At 41.1% G+C, this 26,332-nt stretch overlaps 2 protein-coding genes across 2 annotated transcripts; one reads left to right on the top strand and one right to left on the bottom strand.

Annotated features, from left to right (window-relative positions):
• Positions 1-2,634: 2,634 nt before the first annotated feature.
• On the top strand, positions 2,635-6,343 carry LOC103715141 (auxin efflux carrier component 3a). Its single transcript, XM_008802676.6, has 6 exons — positions 2,635-4,342; positions 4,412-4,736; positions 4,860-4,945; positions 5,319-5,476; positions 5,705-5,781; positions 5,874-6,343. The coding sequence occupies exons 1-6, from the start codon at positions 3,109-3,111 to the stop codon at positions 5,938-5,940; spliced, it is 1,947 nt and encodes a 648-aa protein (XP_008800898.2). The 5' UTR covers positions 2,635-3,108; the 3' UTR covers positions 5,941-6,343.
• A 4,626-nt stretch (positions 6,344-10,969) lies between these two features.
• On the bottom strand, positions 10,970-17,046 carry LOC103715172 (homeobox-leucine zipper protein HOX3). Its single transcript, XM_017844728.5, has 4 exons — positions 16,894-17,046; positions 16,505-16,695; positions 16,126-16,205; positions 10,970-14,290 (listed from the first exon to the last, which is right to left on the bottom strand). The coding sequence occupies exons 1-4, from the start codon at positions 16,970-16,972 to the stop codon at positions 13,972-13,974; spliced, it is 669 nt and encodes a 222-aa protein (XP_017700217.2). The 5' UTR covers positions 16,973-17,046; the 3' UTR covers positions 10,970-13,971.
• Positions 17,047-26,332: the final 9,286 nt, after the last annotated feature.

Raw genomic sequence — 26,332 nt, 5'->3', positions numbered from 1 at the left:
TAACTCCTGCACAAAAGATGCTTATGGATTTCCAAAGACCCCAGGCTTTGTTTCGATATAAAGTGAAGGTGACTACCAGTTCCCATCTGTCTCTACAGGATTACCGGAAAATAGAGGATATTCTACAGTCTTTTGAAGTGATATATATTTATAGGAAGAGAGGGGCTAACAATGCTGCAGATTGGATGACAATATATGAAGCATCATACTAGATTTATTTTTTAGATGACTTTGACAGATATTCCTGGTAAATTTTTAGATTTTTTTTTGATTTTTATGGATATATTTATTCCAGAATGGTTTGATAAATTTGGTTTTCTAAAATAAAAAGGACTACTCGAACGGTCAAATAAATCTGCTGCTGTGCTGTCAGACCTTTTAGAAATATCCATGTTCTGAAAGCATGCTAGTTAGACGACTGAAATGTTGTTTTCTCCTGTGTGATGTCACACACTGGAATAAAGAGAGGACTTATTGATCTTTGACAATGACGGATGGAAGGGTAATTCCATACTATAGATGACACTTCTGATTGAGGTGCCATCAGATTGCTTTTTAGTTGCATGGTCACAATCGCCAAAGGAAGCATGTTGCCATGCATGTTCATATTCGTTGTGAATGCTATCTGTGGTGATAGATCTTGCCTGGGTGGTCCTGTGAAGGATGGAGCAAGTGCAGGGGAAAAGCTGAATGATTTGGAATAGTAGCTTGATAAACTAGAATAGGCAACCTCTATGAGAATCTGATGCTGTAGGAGAAATAAGCAATTTTGGGAATTTCAAAAAAATCGAGGTATGTTTGTTTGCTGGCAATGGCATATTGGACAACTCGAGTTGAATTACTTGAAATGCACTTCATAGGAACACATATTAATGATTGTCTTTAAAATGCATTTGTAATAGTCAAGATTGTAACTGTTCTCTTAGAAGCTAAAATTAGATAGAAGTTTAAAGTAGATCCATACACAATATAGTTTCAGAATTAAGACAAAAAAAAAGTATGATTACAGCGCTTCAACGAGAAAGGAGTTTATTAATTTCTAGTCAAATTAACTCTGAGATAGTAAAACTTTTCTCAGCTATTACCCTTGTTTACTATGATTTCTCTTCTCGAGCACCCTGGATCTGAAACCAGAAAGTTTATAAAACGATGCACTAAGAAAAGGGGGTGCCAACCAGATTAGGATTTCTTGGCTGATTTGCTATGATCGCACATAACTTATTTTCAAGGTACCTACCAGCCTCGCATACAAGATACAAATAAATCATCTTTCATATGTTTGGAATGTCTAAAAGATCACATATCTGTCGTATAAAGAAGAAAAAAGAATAGAAGTATTCTTCCTTGCCCGCTTTGCATCAGCCCAAGTTCCATATCTCCAATTAACACCCTCATGCATTGGATATTACATAGTGAATTCCATTGGAAGTCTTCGACAGTACATAAAAATGAACGCAAACAATCTGAGTTTTTACTACATGGCATGCTCACAGAGTTTGCAATACAAATAATTCAGATTCCTGTCTACAAACTGTCATATGTTACTCACACATATGTCCCAAAAAGAGAGAGAGAATTCAATGCCGAAGGAGCTCTCAACCTATTTACTAAAAAGTTAGTGGACCAGCTCCTGCAAATGCACCAATCTCCCACTGGTGAAAAGCAAAGCAGGTGAAGACATCCAAAAGACGCCCAAGCATGTGAGAGCAAGCAGACGGCATGAGGAAGGCGACAAGGATTGAAAGGATTATCCCTATGAAAGCCGTCTCTCGTACCAAGCCCATCTTTTTAAGTTACCCCACTCTTGCCTATGGATCATCCATCAACAAAGATAGATTGGCTTGAGACACAAAAGCTAGCGTTGTCCAAAAGAAATGCAGTGCTTTGACCCTCTAACAGTTCCTAGTGGAAGAAAGCTTCATATCGATCGCATAAACACGTGAAAATGGGATGTGAATCACACTGCCACAGAGTGCAAGAAAGGCCTGTTATGGTCCAACAGATGCCGGAGGAAAAAAGATTGCACCCCATGCAGAGAGCTCCACCACTTTAGCTTCTTCTTATTCCAATCTTCTTGGTTAAAAAACTTCTTTACCCAGCTCAACAAAATATACTCCTTGAATTGATTTGACGGTATGTGAAAGGACAAAACTCTGTGGTTCGTAGTGAGCTAAGAGTATCAATCATGCCTTTTTCTACCACTTCCAGATGTAATGCTGGCAAAGCTCAAGTGCAAGGCCACAATGTACCTTGCAGCAATCGAATTCGGATGCATTGCAAGAAGCCAAGAAAGTGCCATTTGTGTTACATAAAGTAGGAGATGTGACAACGAGCGTGAGACATTAACAATATCATACAATGTACTCAAACTTTTAAGGTAGCACAATTTGGCAGGAAGCATTGACCTGCTTTGCGGTCCAGAAGGCGTTGTATTACGTTACGCTTCAATGGACTAGAGGAAAACTTGAAATTGCTAAGATTATAAACTGGCCAGCCTCCGTTGAAGTGTTGACACGGCATTGGAATTTTAGAGTATCCTTGGGACATTTCCTAGTGAGACGTACACTTCTTTTAATTAAATCTAGCTATCTGACATGGCATAAGAATCTCACCTTAGATTGAAGCTAGATCTTTGTCTAACTCGAGATAGCTGCGAGAGGGAAGCCCAACTCAACATGGATGATAGATGGCTGTTTGCTGTTCGACGCAATTGACTCTTTCTCCCTCCGTAACTCCGACTCCAAGCACAAGCGAAAGTTTCCGTGACTGTTGCTGCTCTCCTCCGGGTGTATAAATAGCCGGCAACCGGGGGGGATCGATAGCTTTGGGCACGCTTGCTTACCTTCCGCTTCCCGTTTCCGGCACTAAAAACGAAACTTCCCACCCCATAAACAAAACACCCCAAAAATTCCCCAAAGCTTCACTCCCTCGTATCAGAGCAAAGTAGTACGACTCCTCCAAATTCCAGACGGCTCCATTTCTGCCGCACCACCACTCGAACATCGCCGAATTGCCCACCGCATGCCACTGCTCCAACTGCCGATAGCACCACCACCACCACCCGATACGGCGGCGAAGGAGTAAAAAGGAAAAAAAAAGGCAGGGGCGATGATCACGTGGCACGACCTGTACACGGTGCTGACAGCGGTGGTGCCGCTGTACGTGGCAATGATCCTGGCCTACGGGTCGGTGCGGTGGTGGGGGATCTTCTCCCCCGACCAGTGCTCCGGCATCAACCGCTTCGTCGCCATCTTCGCCGTCCCCCTCCTCTCCTTTCACTTCATCTCCACCAACGACCCCTACGCCATGAACTTCCGCTTCATCGCCGCCGACACCCTCCAGAAGCTCATCGTCCTCGCCGCCCTCGCCGCCTGGGCCCGCCTCTCTTCCCGCGGCTCCCTCGACTGGGCCATCACCGTCTTCTCCCTCGCCACCCTCCCCAACACCCTCGTCATGGGAATCCCCCTCCTCATCGCCATGTACGGCACCTACTCCGGCTCGCTCATGGTCCAGATCGTCGTTCTCCAGTGTATCATCTGGTACACCCTACTCCTCTTTCTCTTCGAGTACCGCGCCGCCCGCCTCCTCATCGCCGACCAGTTCCCCGACACCGCCGCCTCCATCGTCTCCTTCCGCGTCGACTCCGACGTCGTCTCCCTCGACGGCGGCCGCGACCTCCTCCAGGCCAACGCCGACGTCGGCGGCGACGGCAAGATCCACGTCACCGTCCGCCGCTCCAACGCCTCCCGCCGCTCCGTCTCCATGGCCATGACGCCGCGCCCCTCCAACCTCACCGGAGCCGAGATCTACTCCCTGAGCTCCTCCCGGAATCCTACTCCGAGGGGTTCGAACTTTAACCACTCCGACTTCTTCGCCATGGTCGGCGGCGCCCCGCCCCCCCTCCGCCCCTCCAACTTCGGCCCCGCCGACCTCTACTCCCTCCAATCCTCCCACGGCCCCACCCCCCGCCCCTCTAACTTCGACGACGGCGGCGCCGCCGCCGGATCGCCGCGCTTCGGGCATTACCCCGCTCCCAACCCCGAAATCTCCTCCGCCTCCGCCGCCGCGACAAAGAAAAACAACGCCACCAATCCGACCCCACCGGCGGCCGCTGCTGCGACGCAGCAGCCGCAGAACGGGGCAGCGCAACACGACGCGAAGGAGCTCCACATGTTCGTGTGGAGCTCGAGCGCGTCGCCGGTGTCGGAGGTCGGCGGTCTGCATGTGTTCGGCGGCGCGGAGTTCGCCGCCCCGGACCTCGACGGCCGGCCGGACCACGGTGGCGCCAAGGAGATCCGGATGCTCGTCCCCACCGATCTCCCCCAACACGGCGTAACCAAAGGTAACTTTCGCAATATTGAACAAATCTATATTTATCAAGATTTCATTTTAATTTTATTTCAATTTAAAGGAGCGGCGATACCGGAGGTTGAGGATTACGGAGGTGCAGCAGAGGATATGAGCTTCGGAGGAGGGAAGGGATTAGAAGATGTAGAGGAGAAAGACAAGGAAAACGGGCCGGAGGGGTTATCGAAGCTGGGTTCGAGCTCGACGGCGGATCTCGACCTGAAGGGCGGCGGCGGGCCGCTCGACAGCGGCAAGCACACCCACCACGTGATGCCCCCGGCGAGCGTCATGACCCGTCTGATCCTCATCATGGTGTGGCGCAAGCTTATCCGCAACCCCAACACCTACTCCAGCCTCATCGGCCTCATCTGGTCCCTCGTCGCCTTCCGGTCCGTCTCCCAGCTAACTGTTTGTCTCTGTTTTTTTTCTATTCTTACTCCTGCCGTATTTTTAGCTGCTTAATTAATTGACGAATTCTTTCTTCCGATTTCTTTATGCTGTTATGGGTACAGGTGGCACATATCGATGCCGAAAATAATAGAAAAGTCGATCTCTATACTATCCGACGCCGGGCTGGGGATGGCCATGTTCAGCTTAGGTGGGTTCTGATGGTGTACCAGAAATACGGATCCTTTTTATTCTACAATAAGCCGTATATTTGTGTTTTTATTTAAATTCGGAAACCGGTCCCGGTTTGTCCGTCAAGGGGTGGGGCCCAAGGAGGTGTTGCTCGTCCTCTACTCCTCGATCCTTGCTTCCTTTGGTCCCTACCCGAAATAATGGCGAATGGATCGGAGCATGGAATTTACTACGATGGTGTTTTTCTTCTACTGATAATAATAATAATAATAAGATGAAGAGGAACAACATTTGTCGGGCCCATCCAGCTATAGGGGTGTGGGGGTGGGGTCCAAGGGTGTGTGGGTTTGCTTCTGGGTGGAATGATGGGTGTTGGGTGGTGTTTGTGGCAGGGTTGTTCATGGCGCTGCAGCCGAAGCTCATCCCGTGCGGGAACTCGGCGGCGACGTTCGCGATGGCCGTCCGGTTCCTCACCAGTCCGGCGGTCATGGCCGCCGCCTCCATCGCCGTCGGCCTCCGTGGCGTCCTCCTCCACGTGGCCATCGTACAGGTACATTTCGAATGGCTGGCACACGTACATTATATAGTATACGTGTCGAATTCCCAGCGGTCAAATAAGGGTCGCTACAGTGGACAAACGAACAGCTGACGGACAGGAACTGGGCGACCCGTCGCTTCGCCGCCGCCGCCGCGAGATCACGTTCTGACAACCAAGTCGGCGGGATCTCTGAATTGATGACGTTAATCTAACATTGTTGTTCGGTTTGTATAATGACAGGCGGCCCTTCCCCAAGGCATCGTCCCCTTCGTGTTCGCGAAAGAGTATGGCGTCCATCCTGCCATTCTAAGCACTGCGTAAGTATATTAAAATAAAAGAAAAAAAATAATATTTATATTTATTTGAAAAATATTTGCTGATTTTTGTTTGTTAATACTTTGGGCCGCAGAGTTATTTTTGGAATGCTGATAGCTCTTCCGATCACATTGGTCTACTACATTATCCTGGGATTATGACTCCGTTTGAAACGAGGCGAAGGAATCATCATATTGCTGCGACGGAAAGTGGAAGGAAATCCGTGATGATGGATTGTTCGCCGGCGCATGGTGGGTCCGACGACCGAGAAATTCAGGAGGACGGCATGAAGAAGGCGAATTATTTTGCAGCAAAAGAGAAGCTCGAATTGTTCGTTCTGTAAAAAGGAAAATAGAAGAGTTCAATCTTCTCTTTCTTTTTATTTTAAAATATTCGCCTTCTGCGATCTCTTTCCCTTTTTTTTTCTCTTTCTTAAGACTTCTTTACTTTTTCGCTCTATTTCTAGTGTAGTGAAAAGGAGTCTTTCTCAAAATGGGGAAAGGTCTTGTTTGGCATCAAAGACGACAGCCGTCCTTTATGAAAATCACAAAAAATACGGAAAAATTCGTACTCTCTCTCTCTCTCTCTCTCTCTCTCTCTTGCGTTCTGTCAACTGGGGAGAGAATCCCGGCTTTCAGGCGTCCCACTGTTCTTGTACATCCTCTGTCGTAAGAATTATCGAATACGTTCATTGATCGGACGGTCACTGTTCGATCCCCCATTGGACGGTGGAACACGCTAAATTGGACCCTTCTTCTTGTCCACTATATAGTTTCTGAATTTGATCAGAGCCCGACCGAGAGTCTTATTTAGAAGCATCTCCTGGGACCGCTAGATCACGACACGTCGCAGCGAATAGTGGGCCCCGACAATTAAAGCAGGAGATCGCTGATTGGATGCCTGTAGCGCTAATCGTCAAATTTTGGCGGTCCCGTACCCTTCGCGCGAGCCGGTCGGAACAAAATTAAACCCATCTTATCGCAATTAGGGTCCACTGTGCTGACGTGCATTGATGCTGGCTCGCCGTGAGGGGGAAGGCATCGTGCGGACAAGGTGGACCTCAGGGTTCGCGCAACAACCGGTCGCGATCGAACGGTCGGTGATGAATCCTTGTCTTCGCTGGACCTCACAAAATTATGGCGTGTTCTTCCTTTGTTGCATGCCCGAATTCGGGCCATATTCACCTCCTCTGATGATGGACTTCAGCGTAGGGGGTTTAATCTCATTCTTATTGTTGTAAAATTTGGCAGGGAGCAAGCATACAAGAAGTTATAGGAAGGTTTGGTGTTGGAAACCTGCTCTATTTCTTCAAATAGTGAGGAAGAAGTGGGTGGGAAACCATTGCAAGCTCTTAATGAGTCTGATAATTCTCCTCTTCTCCGAGCAAACTGCTTCAGAAATCTCTCTCATTTGTGGTAATTCGTTGGCCAAGATATTGAAACTGAGACATTCTTAATGAAATCATTTTTAAAATCATCAGATGTAAACAATAATAATGTGTTCGTGCCGAGTCCAAGTCGGGGCATTGCAAATTCAGCTTAGCACTTGAGGAATGTATAGTAGCATCTGTGTTTGTCACACATAACATAACAAGGTCAAGTCAGCTTTTTGGTCAAGTAAATCTACATTTTATGAGCAGATTTCTTTTCTTTTTAAGTAGGACCAGGTCAAGTTTAATTTTGCTAGACTCGTTAGGCTTGATCCATGAAGATCTGGTCCATAGTTTGCATCTGATCAATGATCAAAAATCTCAAGCATAGTTCTAGCCAATGATAGATCTGATAGAATTTAATTTTTTTGAAAATTAAGTGTTGAAAAATAATTGGTCTATAGCCAATCAGTAGCACCCCTACTCGACTTGACAGGAAAATCCTCAAGATCCGAATTAGCAAAAAGTGTAAAAAAAAAAAAGATTGGACATGAACCATTGACCAATCTATCTATCTAGACCCACTAAGTGGCAAAATGTGGCAAGATGCCACGGAAACAACCTTCAGTCACTTCAACAAATAAAGCTGAATTCTTAAAGCCGAAATTTAGATCTTTGTTACTCTGTGTAATAGCTGAAAGGTCTGGTATCCACCCACTGAAATCCACGTATGAAGATTCTAGCAATAAATTGCAAGAAATTGAGTAGATCATGGGACCAACTTGCTCTACTCTATACAGTTTAAGAAGTAGAGTACATTCTCTACTCTACACAGTTTACGCATCTACCATTGATTTGATATGATCAATTGGTGTGATAATACAATAAGAAGTTAGAATTTGATGAAATCAATGATGAACTTCCTAATTCTTTCAAGAAATGGAGAGAACCTTAGCTCGCAAATTAAGCAGCAGCCTAAGAATTCGTCTCAAACTTGGCCCCCTCCCAACTCTCGCTGCACAAACTTCAATCCATTCAAAGCTTTGAACATACGAAAAAAGAAGAGCAAAGAGAACTCAACGAGGTGAGAGCTAGAGAACGTGCGGTCTCGGACTTCGCTTTCTCACGCCGTCCCATGCTCCCGCCCCACATGCCGGTCAGGTCACCCGTTCCTCTCGTCCACGAGCCATCAACGGTCGCAGCCGTCTGATCATCCTCGTGCGGTCCCTGATCCTGGGTCCACCGCCCAGGCAAGTACACGTGGGCCCGGCGAATAGGCCAAGGCTTGGGGGCACGTGAAGGGGCCATGCATGCAACATTCTTCCATGTCGACAAAGTTGACGGATCATTCAGCCACAGTTCTTTCCTCTTTCTTTGGGTTTATCTCGATGGGATTTGCTCTTCTTTTCAGGCCGGTTTTGGGGAGCAACAGTTCGCTATTTGTATTCTGGCCTTCGCTTAAATATAATTGCTGAAGTATGTTTGAAGCCACAGCAGATGTCTTGGGCTTCATACAATATTTCCCGGGAAATATGGCGTGGTGTCTCCTTGGGTCACTTGTCTTCTTAATCCCCGTTCCTTTGGCTTTGATTCTGTCATTGTTGTAGGAATGGAGGGGAACATACGCCATGGTGGATCATGGAAGCAAGGGATTTGCTTGAGGTGTCGGTTTTTGGTTGGTCGAGGGCCGTTGAAGAGGAGCAATCACGGATTTTTCGATGAAGAATATTTGTATATATTTCCAACCTTTTTCTTGGTTATTTCAACCAATTAGACATGTTTTGGCCCTTCAAGAAGAAATTTTGCGCACATGAATCTCCTCGAAGTGCATTCACTATCAAGTAGATTATTGTGTTTAAGAAATCTTCGAATGGATAACTAAATTTGTTTTATCTAACCACCCTATCTATATTATATATCGATCGAAGATCGCACTTTAGGAGCTAATTAAGCTAAAAAATAATTTAGGATCTCTTTTTATTATAATAGACATGCTTACAAGGAAATTGTTAGACTTTTCCATCAATCAAGCAAATATCATGATACTTGCAAAAGTATTTCGCCGGTAAGTTCTCTTTGATCCCTCCAACTAGTTGGTGCGATTAATTGCATGCTTGTTGTAAGGAGAAAAGTATTTTAACCCAATCCTCTACACATATCATGGTTGCTTTGAAGGTCAACTGAGGAAAAGATTGAAGTAAATTCCAATTAATATTAAGAAGCAGAAATAGGAAATCAGGTATATATATATATGCTTTCACAGATACCATTATCATCATATAACGTGAAACTTTTATTTGTTTTATGATGTTTTTAAGAACCTTAAAAAGGTGATTCTTAGAGTTTATCATTTAATACAACATGATAAGAAGTTTCCCGATAATATAGTTAACACTTGAACCCCCCAAAAAAAAAATCTCAAAACTATAAAGAATGCTTGCAGAGTACACAAGCACGATGCAAAATATTTTTGTTCAATTTTCTTAAATCTTGAGAGGGCCTATATGATGTACTAATCTAGTTAAAACAACTTTGACATGAAAGGTTTTACAGATCTGTCCTATAGGGTCTACAAAGTTATTTTCCACGACAAGAGTACTATGTAGAATCAAATGAAGTTGGTGAATAAAGCAAGGATAGTCAAGAATTAAGTTTGTGATGCATAAGGAATTAGAAAAGAGAAGATGATCTTTTCAGTATGGTTGTAGAAGTGCCTGTGAAGGCAAGCTACCAAGCTCTAATAAACTGCACCATATCTATCCATGACCGATCGAACTGAAGCACAATACTTTTATCGAAAATCATTCAAGTTTTAACTAAAACAACAAGGTTGTCAAGTCCACAGTTGCATACTTTTTAAATACAGGCAACTCATTAGACAGTACTAATTAAATCGATTCGAATACAAAGAGAGAATGAATATAGAACTAACTCATAAATTTGCTAACCTTTCTCATCCTTCTAATTCTCTTATATCCTACAACAGTTTTCTAGTATTTTTTTTGACAGTCCAAACTATCTCATCAACAAACATACTAACTACCATATATTTCTTTACACAACACTGTTGTAATAGTAATCACCTCCATAACTACTGTCGTAGCTATTATATATCAAAACCATGGCAGCTGATCCATATACAGGGTAGGAACAATTTAAGGGATGACAAGGACAGGCATTGTGTGGATGGGGACCGGCATGCTCCGTGCTGAAGTGAAAGCCTTCCACCCTTAGTTTCTTCTACGATGGTTAACATTGTGGAGCTTGGAGTCCGATAAAAAGTACTGGCTGAGGATAAAAAAAGAAGCCACCTTCTTCCTAGGCCCATCAGGCAAAAGCGTGAGAGCCAGAAACCCATGGCTGAGTTCCCTTTCACAGGTGGGCTGCTCTCCAAAGCGGGAACACTCACAATTTAAGTCGCTATCTGTAAGAAATAAAGCTCACACACATAAAGCCGGACAAAATAGAAAAGGTATGCAAGACACATGCATTTATGTGTAATGCTTTGTGGTTGGACTAGACCATCAGCTCAGGGGTTGGATGTGATCTAACCAATAATTAGTGCACTCGAAGGTGAAACTCGATAAGGATTAGAAGAATTAAAAAGAAATAAAAAGTAAAAAAAAAAAAGGGTGTAAGAAACTCAGTGTGTACAAAAAGATGTCCAAAAATGATGGTGTAGTTACGTACAAAAAAGAAGTCAAAAAGTCCGATAGAGTCGCTATCGCTCTATATCCATTCTGCTACTGAAAGCAAATTAGACTTCCAAGTGATGAAAAGTCTCATTTGACGGCAATAATCCATTTCCATCCCACATACAGAGCTTGTGGCATATTGCATGTTATTTCCTCAATGTAAATGCCCCATGGAATGGTTAGGCCGCCATCAACTCCAAGTAGAGGTAGGATCCTCTCCAATTTGGTGTGGTGCAGTTCAATCGCCAACAATATCACCTCGGCGGGGTCCTACTAGTTTTGTCCAGTTGAGTCACATCCTTAAATTAGGTTCCAAAGAAGTCTTTAGTCCATTCAAGATTGATGGAGTTAACCGACACATGTTCGCCCAACTCATTTTTTAGGCCACCTTAATTTGATGATGGGAAATTGAAATCGAAACAAAGAAGATCAAACTCTTCGAGGTCGGTCGAATTAATGCATTATTTCCAGCCGAAAATGGCCTCCTGAAGACTAATAAGTATTATTACGGTGCCAGTTGGATTCAGTCTGGTACCATATTACAGTATTATCATATTGTTGGACAATGAAAACTTCCCAAGACTTTGAGCAGACCTAGGTCTTATCGGATCAAAGATGATGAACCCACCAATTTGGCTCGGTCCTTGGCCTAACTAGGAATTTGATCCAAGTTTAGATTCAGTAGGAACCCCAGTTTCATACTTTGATCAGGCTGGACCATTGCTCATACTCAAACTTGCTTGAAAATCTTGAGCTTATGTGGCCTAAATAGATGGGGACCAACCTAACTACAAACATTATTGGGCCTATTTAGGTCTTAAAAAGTTCCATCAAAATCCAATATAGACCACATTTGACCACCTTCTCTTGTATGGGCCATATTTCAGCCCCTGGGGATCTAAAAGGAGTGCCATGCAGCAATCTAGCTTTCTTCGGGTATAATTTGTGGGCTTCCATAAAAGAAGCCTAGAAAAACCTACAACTCTTCGACACATCGGTTCCGGGTGCGGAGTTGTGGGTTGCTTGGGCGGGCCTTCGTCATGCCCGGTAAGTCCTACAGGCTAGTTCCATTGTCCTGGAAGGAGACTCGGCCACTGTCATAAGTTGAATTCTGTAGGGGCAACGGTTACGCCCATCCATTGCTGCGAGATATCTGGGCTATGGTGAGAGATGACGAAGCTTTTCAGGCTAAGCATGTGTTCAGTGAAGTTAATGGAGCTGCAGATTGGGTGGCTTCTTATGCAGCCAACTACTCCGGTAACACTCTGTGGGTTGGTGACGGAGAGTTGTCCTTGGCACTCCGAGGCATTCTGTTTTTTGACTTTATTGGGTGCATCCATAATAGTCATGTATGATTCATCCACCTTAGCCAAAAAATAAAAAAAAGAAGAAGCTAGGCCAGCGAACACATTGCCTTTACCCCTACCGAAATGATATCGAAGCAACTGAAGCTGATGCAAGCGAATACTTGACATTTCTTCCAAATATCCTTGAGACTAGATTACATATTCCCTTTGGAATATGTATAGAAATATTGCTGCCTTTATATCGCTAGAGATGTGCTTAGTTAACACATTTAAAGTAAAGCTTCAAGAGGGCGACAACAAATTGTCTCCAAATATACAATGTGAATAAACAACAAACTATCATTAGCTAAAACAATATGGGTGAAATCTTGTTTCCCAAAGAGAACCAATCACCGTAATGACTTGAACGAGACTTGACTTAAGACAGCCTCAAAAGGTTTGTCTAGTTTTCCAAATATAATTAGTTCATACGAAGGTTGTAGAGGAGACATACTTCAGGAAGGCCATTTGTATTAATTGGTATTGTTAACAAATCCGTAGTAAGAGCCACAAAGTCTCTGTCTACATTGGACAGTGTCCATTTCCATATATCAACATCATGATGGGAAGATGCAGATAAAATTATATCATTGTGGGTATAAGCTTATAAAAACAATTTAATGGGAATGTCCAAATTTGTAGTTGTCATCTCGAGCAGCAAGCATAAATTCTTTGGATCTAAAGCATGAACATCAATAAGAAAGGAAACATACAAGGAATAATTTAAACAATCAACACTCAAGGACAACCTAAAGAAACAACATTAGCACTTGAGTAATGAATCATGGTTACTATGCGCTTAGGTATAACCTTTCATGCAAACTAATCTTGTTTCTTTAGGGTTGTCAACCATTTTAGCATTTCCTAAAAAGAAGAGGAAATACATAAGAAATATTAAAAAAAAAAAATAGCGCTTAGTAGTACTAACACATTAAAGGAATCCCAACATTGTAACCAATTAAAAGATCCAGATTTTGTAAAAATTATAGATTCCCAACGTGATGGACCACAGTTATCATCAAAATTTATAAAAAATATATAATATATCTTGAGGCATGTATGTAGGAAAACATGTATAATAAAGAAGTAATAATTAACTAATCCTGGTATAGAAAATAGAAAATACTAGATCAATCGATTTTTAGAATTCATAATTTTATAAAAAACTGTAAATTATTTTTTCTCAAAATCTGGATTTTCGAAACCCAAGACTCCTAAGTTTATTTGTGATTTGGCTATCACAATTGAGGCTTGGATATCACATCAATCCTAGAATGTGCGTCTTGTTATTTGTCATTTGGCTAATATGATCCTGAATGCAACTCTTTAGTTAAATTTACATTATTTAATAATCCATGTTTATTATATATAGACTATTTAAATAACAAAATCTTTTGCAAATTGTTGCTCGACCCTTTCTTCGGAGTGTTGATGAACAGCGTTGTACGGTTGTACCTCGTAGGATCCAGGCCCGGGGCTCAAGGTTTGGACTTAAGTCTGAGCCAGACCTGGCCCAAAAGAACCAGGCCTGAGCCCGACACAAAACTTTCGGGGTGCGTCATGCTCGGAATTGGGCTCCACAAAACTTCTAGGCCCAAAAGTCGACTGGGTTTAAATTTCCAGGCCCAAGCCTGGCCCTTTTTCCAGAGAATAGCGTAACTACTTGCCTTTTGCACCAAAAGACCAAAAAAAAAAAAAAAAATCTTCCATTTACAAAATTTATGACAAAGATTAGAAGTTCAGGAGTTCATCTTCTGGTCCTCACATGCAGCATGCGCATAGCTAACAGGCAGCGGAGGAGGGATGGCGGCGGGGGCGGAAAGGGAAGGCTGACGGCAAGCTGGTGGTGGCGGTGGCGGCGGAGGCGGCGGAGGCAGCGACGGCGCGGGGAGTCGAGGTAAGACGCTCGCAGCGAGGGCACATGGTGAGGGCGGAGGCAGGCATGGGCTGGCGGGTGTGAGGGGAGAGGATGGTAGGCGGAGCCACCCGCAAGGCCCGCAGTTCCTCCACCTCACGCTGGAGACGGCGGTTCTCCTCCGTCAGCGAGCCGAAGCACCGCTTCAGGTACTCGCACTCCATCTCCGTCTGCTTCAGCTTCGTCCTGTGTCACCAATCAGAACAAAGCATCGCTACCTCGTAATTTTTTCAGAGAATGCATTATACTTTCATATAGTTTGCTGTTCAGTTGTGCAAAGAAAAATCATTAGATTCCTAAAATTCTGGAATTGGATTTTTCTGGGTTTTTTTTTTTTTTTTTTTGCCTCTCCGGACAAGTGAGTGTTACGCAGTCCTTTTGAGGTACACGCCTCGCACATCTTGAGAAGAGAATGAGATCTCCCAACTGAAATTGAGGCATGAAGTTGATGAAGGTTTTTTTTTCAAAGAATGCATGATACTTTCATATAGTTTGTTGTTCAGTTGTGCAAAGAAAAATCATTAGATTCCTAAAATTCTGGAATTGGATTTTTCTGCTTTTTTTTTTTTTTTGCCTCTCCGGACAAGTGAGTGTTACGCAGTCCTTTTGAGGTACACGCCTCAGACATCTTGAGAAGAGAATGAGATCTCCCAACTGAAATTGAGGACATGAAGTTGATGAAGGTTACCGAGGCTGATGAGTTCTGCCTACCTATCAGCTTGCATCTTTCCATTTCTGAGAGGTAAACAAATATGACATTCCAGAGGTTCTTGAGCTCTATGGGCAAATCTTTTTATTTTTTGCACTACCAAAATCAATTTGAGCTTGAGTACGTACTACCTGACTAAAAATCGAGTCAGGAACGGTTTAAGGGTATATCAAACTGTTTGAAATAAGCTTATGCTCAGCTAGGCACAAAAGTAAGCTCAATCAGGCTCGATCAACTAGGAAATGAATCAAGCATGATCCTAAATTTCAGCTTGAAGCTACTTCAAGCAAGCTCGGTCGGATTTAAGCTCGTTCTAGCTCAGCTCCAACGTATCCCTAGTTATCACAAAATGCAAATGGTGGACGACATGGTGCCTTGCGTGGAACTAGCAAGGACTCAAAACATAAATGAAGCTCCTGCATTGCATTTGCAAAACCATGACCCAAATATGAGGATTTATACCCAATTGTCATCTTAAACCATGCCTTTCCTACTCTTGACGACCTTTACATGCTATCCACATTAACTTCTAATCGTAATTTCTCATTACTTCGATTTCAAACCTGGAGTGCTAATACTGCGAGCCAAACAAATAATATCAGTTGCATCGTAATGGTGCTCGACCACTTAATAGGGAATTGGACACACGGTCTCGGCTTTCCAAGGTTTATGCCAAACCATCCTAACCAGGAGGCAGAGAACTACTGCTTTGCACCATCAGACCCATGGTGAACGCATACTAAATGTCAAGCACTATTTGAAGGTATTAACCATATCATGCTAATCTCATGCAAGGATTACCAACTTGTTCTTCATAATAAGGTGGCCACTAATGTGAACTTAATATTAAGTTACATCACCTCTCTATTATTTTAAACAGATCAGCCTCCTTGACCAGAAATTTTAAAGGAAAAAAAGACATTGTCAGAAAATATATCAGACGCAACCTGGCATTTTAAACCTTCGGTCAGCAAAGCATCAAAATAAAGTTCAGTTATTATATCGACTCAATATTATCATAAACTAAATTCTCACGTCAGTGACGACGGGTTAAGAAAAAGGTCGCACCAGATTTAACCATGGAAATTACACCTAGCAATATTAGTTTTTGGGCAAGCTTTTCTAATTGGCTTTCTTCGATGAAATGATCCACGTTGCGACAAAAATCCGGAAAAAATCTATTCCACAACTCATTGTCTCTCGAAAAGTCAACGGCTGACAAGGAAACAAAACAAGCATATAATAATAAGAAAACAAACCTCCCAAAGAGAGAGAGGAGAGAGAGAGAGAGAAGGAAAGGGGTTTCACGCACCTGGCCCTGCGGTTCTGAAACCACACCTCCACTTGTCGCGGCCTCAGCTTCAGCTTCATCGCTAACGCCTCCTTCTGCTTCTGCCGTTTCGTACAAACCATTGAATTTTTTTCCCAATTAATAAACCACCCAATAAATACCGAATAATATATATATACATTAATTACAATATTACAAACAACAATAATCAATAATAAATAAAAGCATAAGTACGAGAGAAGATGTTGGACCACTGATTTAAAATAAAAATAAAACCAGAGAAATTGTTGTATATATAAATATATATATCGATTAAGGGGCGAGAAAATAAAAGAACACTAGGAATATAAGGGGGCTGATTACTTTATATTGTGATGTAATAAATAATATAAGAACTCACAGGGTTGAGGGTGTGATTCTGCCTGAAGCTTTCCTCAAGCAGCCGAGACTGCTCTTTTGATAGGCGGAGCTTCTTCGGCCTGGGGGTTCCCCCTTCTTCCTCCTCCTCCACGCTTCCCATGGGGAAATCCTCCTCAGCACCACTAGCGGGTTGATTTATGTCCAACTCCCTCACATTGCAACCACCCCCTTCTACAAAAACGTGTAAAGAAAGTTAAATAGAGAGGGTGAGAGGCCTCAAATATCATCATGCAAAGTGAGCGTACAAATTAAGATCATCATCATCATCATCATCTCATATATCAAAACCATGCAACAACACATGGCTTAACGAAACTCACGAAACCTCTCATCCAACAAATAAAAGACCAGAGATTTCCTCGATCTTACCATAGCCAGTGGAGGTTCTTAGCCCAGGGACAGCGATGGTCAGCTCCAGCCCAGAAGCGCTCCCCCCAAAGCCCGCCATCGGAGGACACAGAGGAAGAGGAGCAGAAGGGAGAAAGAAGAAAGCAACAAAAAGGGCACAAGTATAAGAAGAAGAAGAAGAATATGACGGTGGAGGGGTTTTGAGGGGTTTATTTATAGGGGCAAGGAAGTATTAAAATGAAAGAAAATAGTTAATATAATTTAATTGGGGGAAGGGAGGGCGGGGCGCAGTAAAAGAGAGGAGTAGTGTGGTCCCCTAGGTGGGGTTTGACTCGAGTCGTCACGTCAAAGTCTGGGATGGAGGGGGAGGGGATGCAACGGGGCCGGAGAACGACACGTGTCCGGACGCATGGCGGAGTGCAGGGGAATAGCCGGCAGGTCCCCCGGTTGGGAGAAGGCGAGTCGGCTTGTCGGGCCTCACGTCGGCTGCCGTAATCATTGGTTGAAAAAAACCTCGCCAGCTCTCCCACACCGCTGCTTTTGCCTGCCCACACTTGCACTCCGGGTCCTCCAACAATCCTTTCCTTCACATTACCCTGCTGCTGACCACGGCCATGCCAGTGTCTCAAATATTTTCTATGACTTTGAATAATATATATATATATATATTATTGCTGGAAATTGGATCGAGGACGACCGCTGGCTGAAAAAGAGGAGCTCTGGCAAGAGTGGCGGGTGGCGGTACGTCGGCTGGCTGCGTCCTCCGAAGGATCTGCAAACAGCCGGTGGTCAAGACTTCCGGCGCCGACCTCCAATGCTTAAGTCAAAGGGGGACTTGATTTGGATAAGAAAACGAATTGTATATCGGAGTCTAAAAATTAGAATCCAGAAGAAGAATCCTCCTTTAAAGAGGAAGAAGTTCCCCTTTTATATGAGGAATACAGAATTACTTGTGATGTGACTGGACGAATTGAATGAGTTACCGTCATGATTGAGTGTGGTCATCTGAATTAATGCGTTGCCGTAGAGGATGAGACTGAAGCCAATGAGTTGTTGTGGATGACCGGACGTAGTTGAATGAGTCGATGAGTTGCTGTGGATGGCCTAAGATTTTGAGTAACCCGGAAATCCGTAGAGATCATGCGCATTAATTATTTACAGTCGTAGCAGGGTATAGTCCCTGATTGATCTGTCGTGGCGTGGCCGGCAAGCAAAGCATGGTACGGTGAGACTGCTGCAAGGCGTGACTGCAGCATGTAGACGACGAGCTCGGTCTTCTGAGCTCGGCCTGCATGAGCTCAGTCTGCATGAGCTCAACCTTCTGGGCTCGGCCTGCACGAGCTCGGTCTTCCGAGTTCGGTCTGCATGCTCGGCTCGGCCTGCACGAGCTCGGTCTGCATGAGCTCGGCCTTTTAAGCTTGACCTCATGAGCTCGGCTCGGCCTGCATGAGGTCAGGCTTGCTGTTGGATTTGGGTGCTTTAATTATACTTGTGGGGTGGTCCTTTTTTCCCCCAACATATGTATATATGTATATATGTATATATGTATATATATATGTATATATATGTATATGTGTGTGTATGTATGTATGTATATATATGTCACAACCCATTACTGCCTGTTAGAACCAAATATATTGAGATGGGTATTCAACAATTTCTTTAATTTGTTCCATAAAATTATCCAAGTTGGCTGATGATCCAGGCATCTAACTCGTAATATATAATTTCAAAGTTTTGCATGCAAGACTCCTCTATGAAATCAACATGGGTGATCTATACATTCAACAACCCTAACAAGATTTATTATATACGTGGAGTTTAGTTAGCATATCTCTAGCACTAGTTTGGTTCGCAGAAAAAGAGAAAAAAATGTGGTCAATCCAAAAGTAAAAAAAAAAAGTAGGCCTCCTATTTGGTTAAAGTGAAAAAATAGTATTTTTATAAGAATAAAATTTTTATATTTTATAAAAAAATATATATAGAAAACATAAAAAAATTATTTTTTCACTTGTTAAGAATCGATTTTTTTTTCAAAACTACCTTTAAATTATCAAAATATGTAGATATAATTTTTCTTTTTATTAAATATAATAAATATTTTATATAATTTTTTTAGAAAAATAAATGGGCAACTAAATATAAATCACTTAAATTTTTTTTTAATCAACCAAATATACTAAAATTATTTTTTTTAGACATTATTTTTCTAACAAATCAAACGAGTTCATTGTAAAAATATAGTTATTTATAGTTTTTTTTTTTTTTGTCAAAATTACTTGTAGCTGGTACGCTAGGTATGTCATCTCTTTTTTAGTTCAAGTACTGTATGAAGGGTCCATAATTTCAAGAAATTTATTGTCCTCCATAAAAGATCTCAATAATACATTGAATGCTGCAACAGCCTCCCTAATAAATAGTAGTTGATGCAAGTGCTACTTGCAACGTACATAATGCTTAACATTCTCTCATAAAATAGTAATAGCAGGTTTCTTTTAATTATTTCCATAGTATGCATCGCTTTAATTCATCATCTTCTGCACTTTTATCATGTACGTATCTTTGTTCGATGCTTGAAGGGACATTTATATCTATGACCGAAAAAAATGGGAGCATTTATATTCTGCACTGCCTAATATTTATCTTCAAATATTGAAAACGATCTGCCTCCTTGTAAACCGAGCAACGTAACTTCGAAATGTTCCCCTGTATTGTCACATTGAATGATTTAATCTTTTATCAAATTTTATAACTAGATTCCGGGAGCGGGGGGAATTTGTGGACGAGATGACGATGAACTCGTCAGCGACCATTTTCTATAGACCATCCAAACAACAGCTGTACAAGTGTCATTGGAATGAGATAATTTTTCTAGAACTAATTTGATTCTTAATATATATATATATACACACATATATTTAACAAAAATTAAAAAAATATTTTATATTTGATCAAATTAAAAATTAAGATAATTTTTTTAAAAAAATATTCGAGCTTTTAAATAGAATTTTTTTGCTTTTACACAAGTTTTATATATTATATTTTACCACCAAGATGGTAGCCTAGTGGTACTGGATGGAATTTCTATTCTCATGGTCCCAAGTTCGAATCATTGCGGCGTTGATTAAAATGTGGCTTCGGCCACTGTTTAGACATGAGGCATAGGAATGCTTCTTGAACCTCTAATAGCCGGGGTGGTGCTAGGTGTGACGTACTCACACGTGGGACTCGAGCCAGACTCCAGAGGGATAGCTGAACCGGGCTTATGGGTGAGGAGGGTATGAGTAAAATCGATCATAGTGCTCAGCACACGGCCATTTCTGCCCGCATCGAATATTCTCATGGCGGGGCGGGGGTTAGTGGGGGTTGCTATGCAGGGATGGGCTTGTCCCTTCCTCCCTTCTTCTCATTATTTTCTAAGAAAAAAATAAATAAATAAATGTCCAATCAAATATAAAGATGATTCAGAATATGTCTATGATCAAAAGCTTGGATTATATATTTAGATATTAATTTTTTTAAAAAAATATTTTTAGGAGCCAAACGAGACTTTTAATTTTTGGATTTCACGTGGTAATACATTTGACTGGATTGATGACTTAATATGTGGATCAGGAGTGAGATTTTGGCCATTGGACCTTTCAAGGCCAAGTGCCTCTCGTGAATTGAGGAGGGGCATCTGGGGAAAAGGAGATGGCGACGCCTTCCCCGTCTCAAAGGGAGACGACCTTGAAACCGTTTGGATGGACGGGGAACCAACTGGCCTCTCGTCTTTTCAGATACGCCTCAAATCTCAAATCATATCAATTGTCATTTATTTGTTGCTTCTAAGTGTCGTCAAATCCTGAAGCTTCTTAAAAGTGAAATGATTCGGTCTGGAAGTAAAACCTGGCCCGCGCCTGGCCAGCAAGTAAACGGAAAAAAATGGATTGATTTGGCCCGATACAAATCAAATGAATTTGGATAAGAATTTGAATGATAAATACGTAATTACGTATATGGATCATTAAGTAGTCCAATTCAAATTCACAATAATCCATAGAAAAATATACCGTGCCTTTTCTTATGATTCTACTTAAATTTAAATAAGAAATGTTTGCTTACTCAAAGCTTCATGTAATTAATTATCATCAATTTATTTTGTATATTATTTAATTGTTATTTTTTAGTTTATATGAATAAATATGTATATATTCTTCATGGTTTGTGTACGGTCTTTTTTGATTCGATTTGACCAAAATATTTAAAAAATTGATGGAGAAAATCTTAAATGCAATTTGAATCAATATTATCCAAGTTGAACAATATCTAGATTCAAATTTTAAGTCATACAAAGTTCGAGGTACCTTGTGCTCTAATTGAATTTGATCTACTCTCAGTTATATTCCAGCAATACTCCTGCATCATAATTAGCATCAAGGATATTAGGTCTTCCACAAATTGCATCTTTGTGCTAAATCTTTTGCTACGATAATTCTAGAGGTGCCAATAGATCCCACTAAATTAACACATCATTTGTAAGTTTAACTTGCACCATGTAAATATGAACTTGAGATTAATTAATCTAATTTTATGTATAAACTCATAGATTTTGTTTGGAAACAAAAGAACATTTGAGGAAAAAGAGTTATTTCGAGGATACACATTAAACACTACACTTTTGTAGGTTGGGCCACTAATCCCCCTACTCCGGTCAAACTTTGGATGATTGGGGATCGGTTGCATTGCATTGGAACTGAGCAGCCAACCTAAGTTTAAAAAATTCACTTAAACAAAATAGGCCAAGTATATTTTATCTTTCAACTAAACCAAAAATGTAAATGTAGTGTTATCAGCTACACCTAGTATTATATACTTATTAGATAAGATTAAAATACTTTATCCAAACAACACTGAAGATTTATCAAACTCTACTTTGAAATTAATTACTCAAGAGAAAGAGAAATTGTGTTTTTTTTTATTTTAAACTAGATTATAATATATGCCTTGGCCTAAGCTCATCAACCTGAACACCATCCCATACGGGGGAAAAAAAAAGGGAGGCATCAATGATGAGTGATGCTTTTGTTAGAATTATAATCCATACTTTTGTTGGCATTGATGGTCTCATCAATCTTAACTCGTTGTTTCTGTTAAGAATTAAATAATAAAAAGATCTAAGAAAATGGCCTGACTTGACCCGGCCCATAAAATCTCAAACCCATCATTTGGAATCGATAAAGCTCCAACCTACCTGTCTCCCCTACGACCCAAAAAGGATAAAAAAAATAAAAAAAATAAAAAAAAAAACCAAAACACAAAGATTTGGGCCAACCGGCCCCAGAGCATGTGATTTCTTCGAATCGGCGCATCACCAGGCGAGACGACGAGCTTTTTATTGGACAAAGAGGTGGGTCCCCTACGTCCGAGTAAGACGGGTACTGAGGAGACATGCAACGCCTCAGACAGCAACGTGGAAGGCGTTGCACCGTTGGTGGCGGACACCTGGACCCACCATGACCTTACTTTCTCATTCGCCTTGTGGGGCCCACAGCATCATAAGGCACCGGGACCGCGTGGCGCACGAAGACTTTTGGAAAGCGGCGACCCGGGTGGCTTTTCCACTGCCCAGCCAGGGCAAGGCTCAAATAGATTAAACCCAAATCTTACGTTAAGTTAGACTTCATACATTAGAAAACATCTTTCTTCTCGGAAAAAAAAAAAAAAACCAAAAATGGAGGCACTAATCCACTAGCTCGATCTGAAATCAACTAAAAATTTGGGTCTAGGTACTGAGGATTCCGAATCTTATTGGATTAGATATGTTGCACCTAGTATGAGTGTTGGTGTGTGATGGCTCTCACCGGTAATATTGAAGGCAAATTAGGATAATGTATCATAATTTATTTGGATTTACTGCTACTTATCGGCATGAGGTTGCAAGTTGAGTGCGATTTTAGGTTTAAATTTTAAAAAGTAGTTTGAAGTTGGTTATGGTATAATTGGACCTAATCCATTATCCTCCTTACTTAGTAAGCCATATAAGACAAGGTTTATGACGTCTCAAATTCCTACTAGTAGGATGGTCTCTCACTCGAGAATGTTACAATTACACAAAATGCTCTCTTTTCTCCTATGAATTTTCTATGAGGTAACTTAGGGTGAACGAGTTTGAAGGTTTATTTGGGGGAGGTGGTTTCGATAGCTCTAATGCAGAGAACGACATCAATTTGTTGAATAATTGAATAATATGGTTGACTATAATGCAACGACCAATTGTCAGCTTCTTTCAAGTTGTTCTTTGATTATTCTGAGTTGAGCTTTTTGCTGATGTATAATTTAGATAAACTGAAGGCAGTTTTGTTTCATTCAAGATATTTTGAATCGAGTACAACTAATATTTTTTTTCAAGATTATTTAGCAGCATATAATTGGATTCTCAGTGGTTATATATTCCTTTGCTTAGCAATTAGAGATTCTAAATTCAAGTCTCTACCAGCGCATTCTCTGAGTGATTAACATATGGAGCTTGAGATAGCACGGCTAAAAAGAAATGGGCATAAAAGGGAAATAGAAAGAAGGTGTTAGCTTGCAAAGTTGGTAAGATGTCTTGATGGTTTTATCAAAAACTAGATTCAATGCGATTCAGAGAAGGTATGGAATTTTGAATGAGGGCTTCACCTTTTTTTTTTTTTTTTGTAACCCATTGTGCATGAACAACTTCTAAAGGAGCAGGCTGTAGCAGTGGAGAATCATGTGTTACTCTATTGATGTATCTTATAGTTGAGACGTGGACCTGAAGAAAAACCAAATGGTTTTGAAATAGATATGAGAGTAGTAAATAAAATAATAGGATTGGAAAAATAAGAGGCTAAAAGGTATTTAATCTTCTTTTGATTTCTATCATGCATCTATTTTTCCTCTGATAGGTGCAGTATTTTTGGTGAAAAAGCAGAGTACTCAAAATCAATCAATAGCACGGGAAATACTGAAAGATGATTGGTTCATTGGCATTAGATAATCCATGAGCTCAATTTGCTCTTGAAGAAGAGATAGGATGTTTGCTGATTCCAAGTGGAACCAGTAAGTGGTTCTTAGCTTTCATATGTACCAATGTTTGCTTTAGCCTCTAGAAGAGCAAAACTCATCACTTTCTTCTATCAGTTCAAATGAATTTAGTTTCCAAACATGCCAGGTGGCAGAACTTCCAATTGGTGGTGTTACGAAGCTAGATTGGAGGCTCTTATGATAGGAATTGATGCAACATATCAAGTTGTTTAAACACCACCATCGTCGAGTTTTGAAGCATAAATTTACTAACAAATTCGTTACCTAGACTAGCTAGACTGCAAATTCTAATTATAAGGAAAATATATGCATGTTAAAACATTTGCATATGTGAAATGTTCTTTCATTTTATTTTATTTTTTAATTTTAATTTTCTATCAAAATTATTACAGCAACAATCGAAATCCAAACATTTGACGACGATGATCCTGTTGCAGGATGTTTTTATTTCTCTTATTGATTCTTGAATAAGCTCCGTCGTCATACTATTCAACACTTACAAGTATGCTGAGGTTTCTCAACCATGATCAAATCAATAATCTTACTATATAAAGGTTTGTATTACATCAATTTGATAGTGCTATATTAACCTTCCTTTTGGAGTCGTAACCGAGCATTCGCATTATAATAGTAGATATCAGCTCAGCTCAGTCTTAATTGTGGTTTGAAAATGGTGAGTGGTGGCTACGTATCAAGCTTCGTAGCGTGCAGGAGATGATGACAAACGTCCAAGGGTACTAACTTGAAAGGTTGACACATGAAACATACCAACCTTCGGAATAAGAAAAAGGGGTTATTTATAGTCATGGAAAGGTTTTAGGTGTGGGAGAAGGTGGCTTATAGGGTGGTTTTATGGTGGCCACAAAGATGGCTAACAATTATTCTAATTGGAAAATGTAATGAGAAGTTTGGATCATGAATTGGGTTGCATAAATGAGTTTTAAAATTGATGGACCTGTGTGTCTTGGGTTGTAATGGCCATGGGTCACGGGCCTCACTAAAGAGGCTCAGGCTCATGGATGGACTTTGATAGGTCTTGGAGTTGGATAACTGGGGTTTGTTGGGTTCAGGTTGGGCATGGCTTTTTGGGTCGGGAATGATCAAGTTTTTAGTTGGGTTATGTTTAAGGTTTGGTTAACTAGAAGGGATTTAGATTAAGTTGGTTTCGTCTCAAGGCTGTGTTTAAGGGTTCGCTTGTATATAGCTGAGAAGGAAATGTTCATGTCATGGGTATGAGGAAGGGTTTAAGATGGGTGTTGTTGTGGAAGGGTTTAAGACGGTTGAATTCAACTGGCATTTAGGGTTTAGACATGAATAAGGTCTAGGCTTAGAGAGTTGTATACTTTCTGAAGAAGACTTTCTGAACGTACTAGTCTTTTTCTACTGACCTTGTATATGAAAATAAAGGGGTTGAGATCAAGTGATGCCCCCTTAAGCTTAGAATGTTAATATATGGTGCAATTCTTCAACTGAAAAATAAAAGAGAAGAACAGTTGGAAGTTCTTCATAATTGCGTGCCTTGTTTTCTTCCCTAACGTGCGCTATATAGAAACTGTTTGCTTATGTTTTCTTGTTTATTTTCTATAAGAGGCAGGATTATGAATGGGAAATTGCAAAAAAGCACAGCTAGACAGGAAAAAATAACAGTTCTCCAACGTCTAGCAACTTTTGTATGTTTTTGTATTAATTTTTTTTTTCTTCTTTCTTCTCTCTCTCTCTTTTTTTTTTTATAGAAAAAACCTCGCACCTTTTTCTTATTGACTCGGGTGCCTCATATACCAATGACCAATTTTCGAAAAGATGCTGATGAAAAAAAATGGAGATTCTTATGATTCAAGGCATTCCATGGATGGAATAATTCTGGTACCGTACAGTAAATTAATAATGTTATCTGGGACTACATGCTTAATTTTGCTTAAAGCTTTGTGTAAGACAAACAGCTAGCCTTAGCTTGTGCAGTTTATGTTTGCATTTAATTAAGAAGAGGGCAAGTAGTCTATGGTATAGCTATGATGACGAGTTTGGAGAAACTTTCTTGAGATTCTTTTGATGAGCCAAGTGATTATGAGCGAGACTCGACACAGGTGTAAAGGTCGAGCATCGTGCTTTGGTACCAACCGGGAGTGCAACTAAGAGATCCATTTGGTTGATACGCGAAATTCAACTTCATGTTTAAGATATATTTCTACCTCTGAATAAATTAATTGAGATAGAGATTTTTCCATGCACCATATCAATTTTATAGCACGATAGAAATTTTTTGGCTGCTTATTTTCAGATGCAATATTTTAATGCCAAAAGTCAGGAAGTTACCATTCAGGTGAAACCACAGGTACAAGAAAAACGACAGCAATCAATATATAATAGTAAGATCTCGATCTAATCATAAGGACTACCATACCACAATTTTTTG

The sequence above is a fragment of the Phoenix dactylifera genome, chromosome 9, assembly GCF_051530095.1.
Source record: "Phoenix dactylifera cultivar Ajwa chromosome 9, Ajwa_hap1_PhDact_Kaust_v1.1, whole genome shotgun sequence".
Classification (NCBI taxonomy): domain Eukaryota; kingdom Viridiplantae; phylum Streptophyta; class Magnoliopsida; order Arecales; family Arecaceae; genus Phoenix; species Phoenix dactylifera.
Note: the sequence above shows the minus strand (reverse complement) of the source record. Positions and strands in the feature narration are given on the sequence as shown.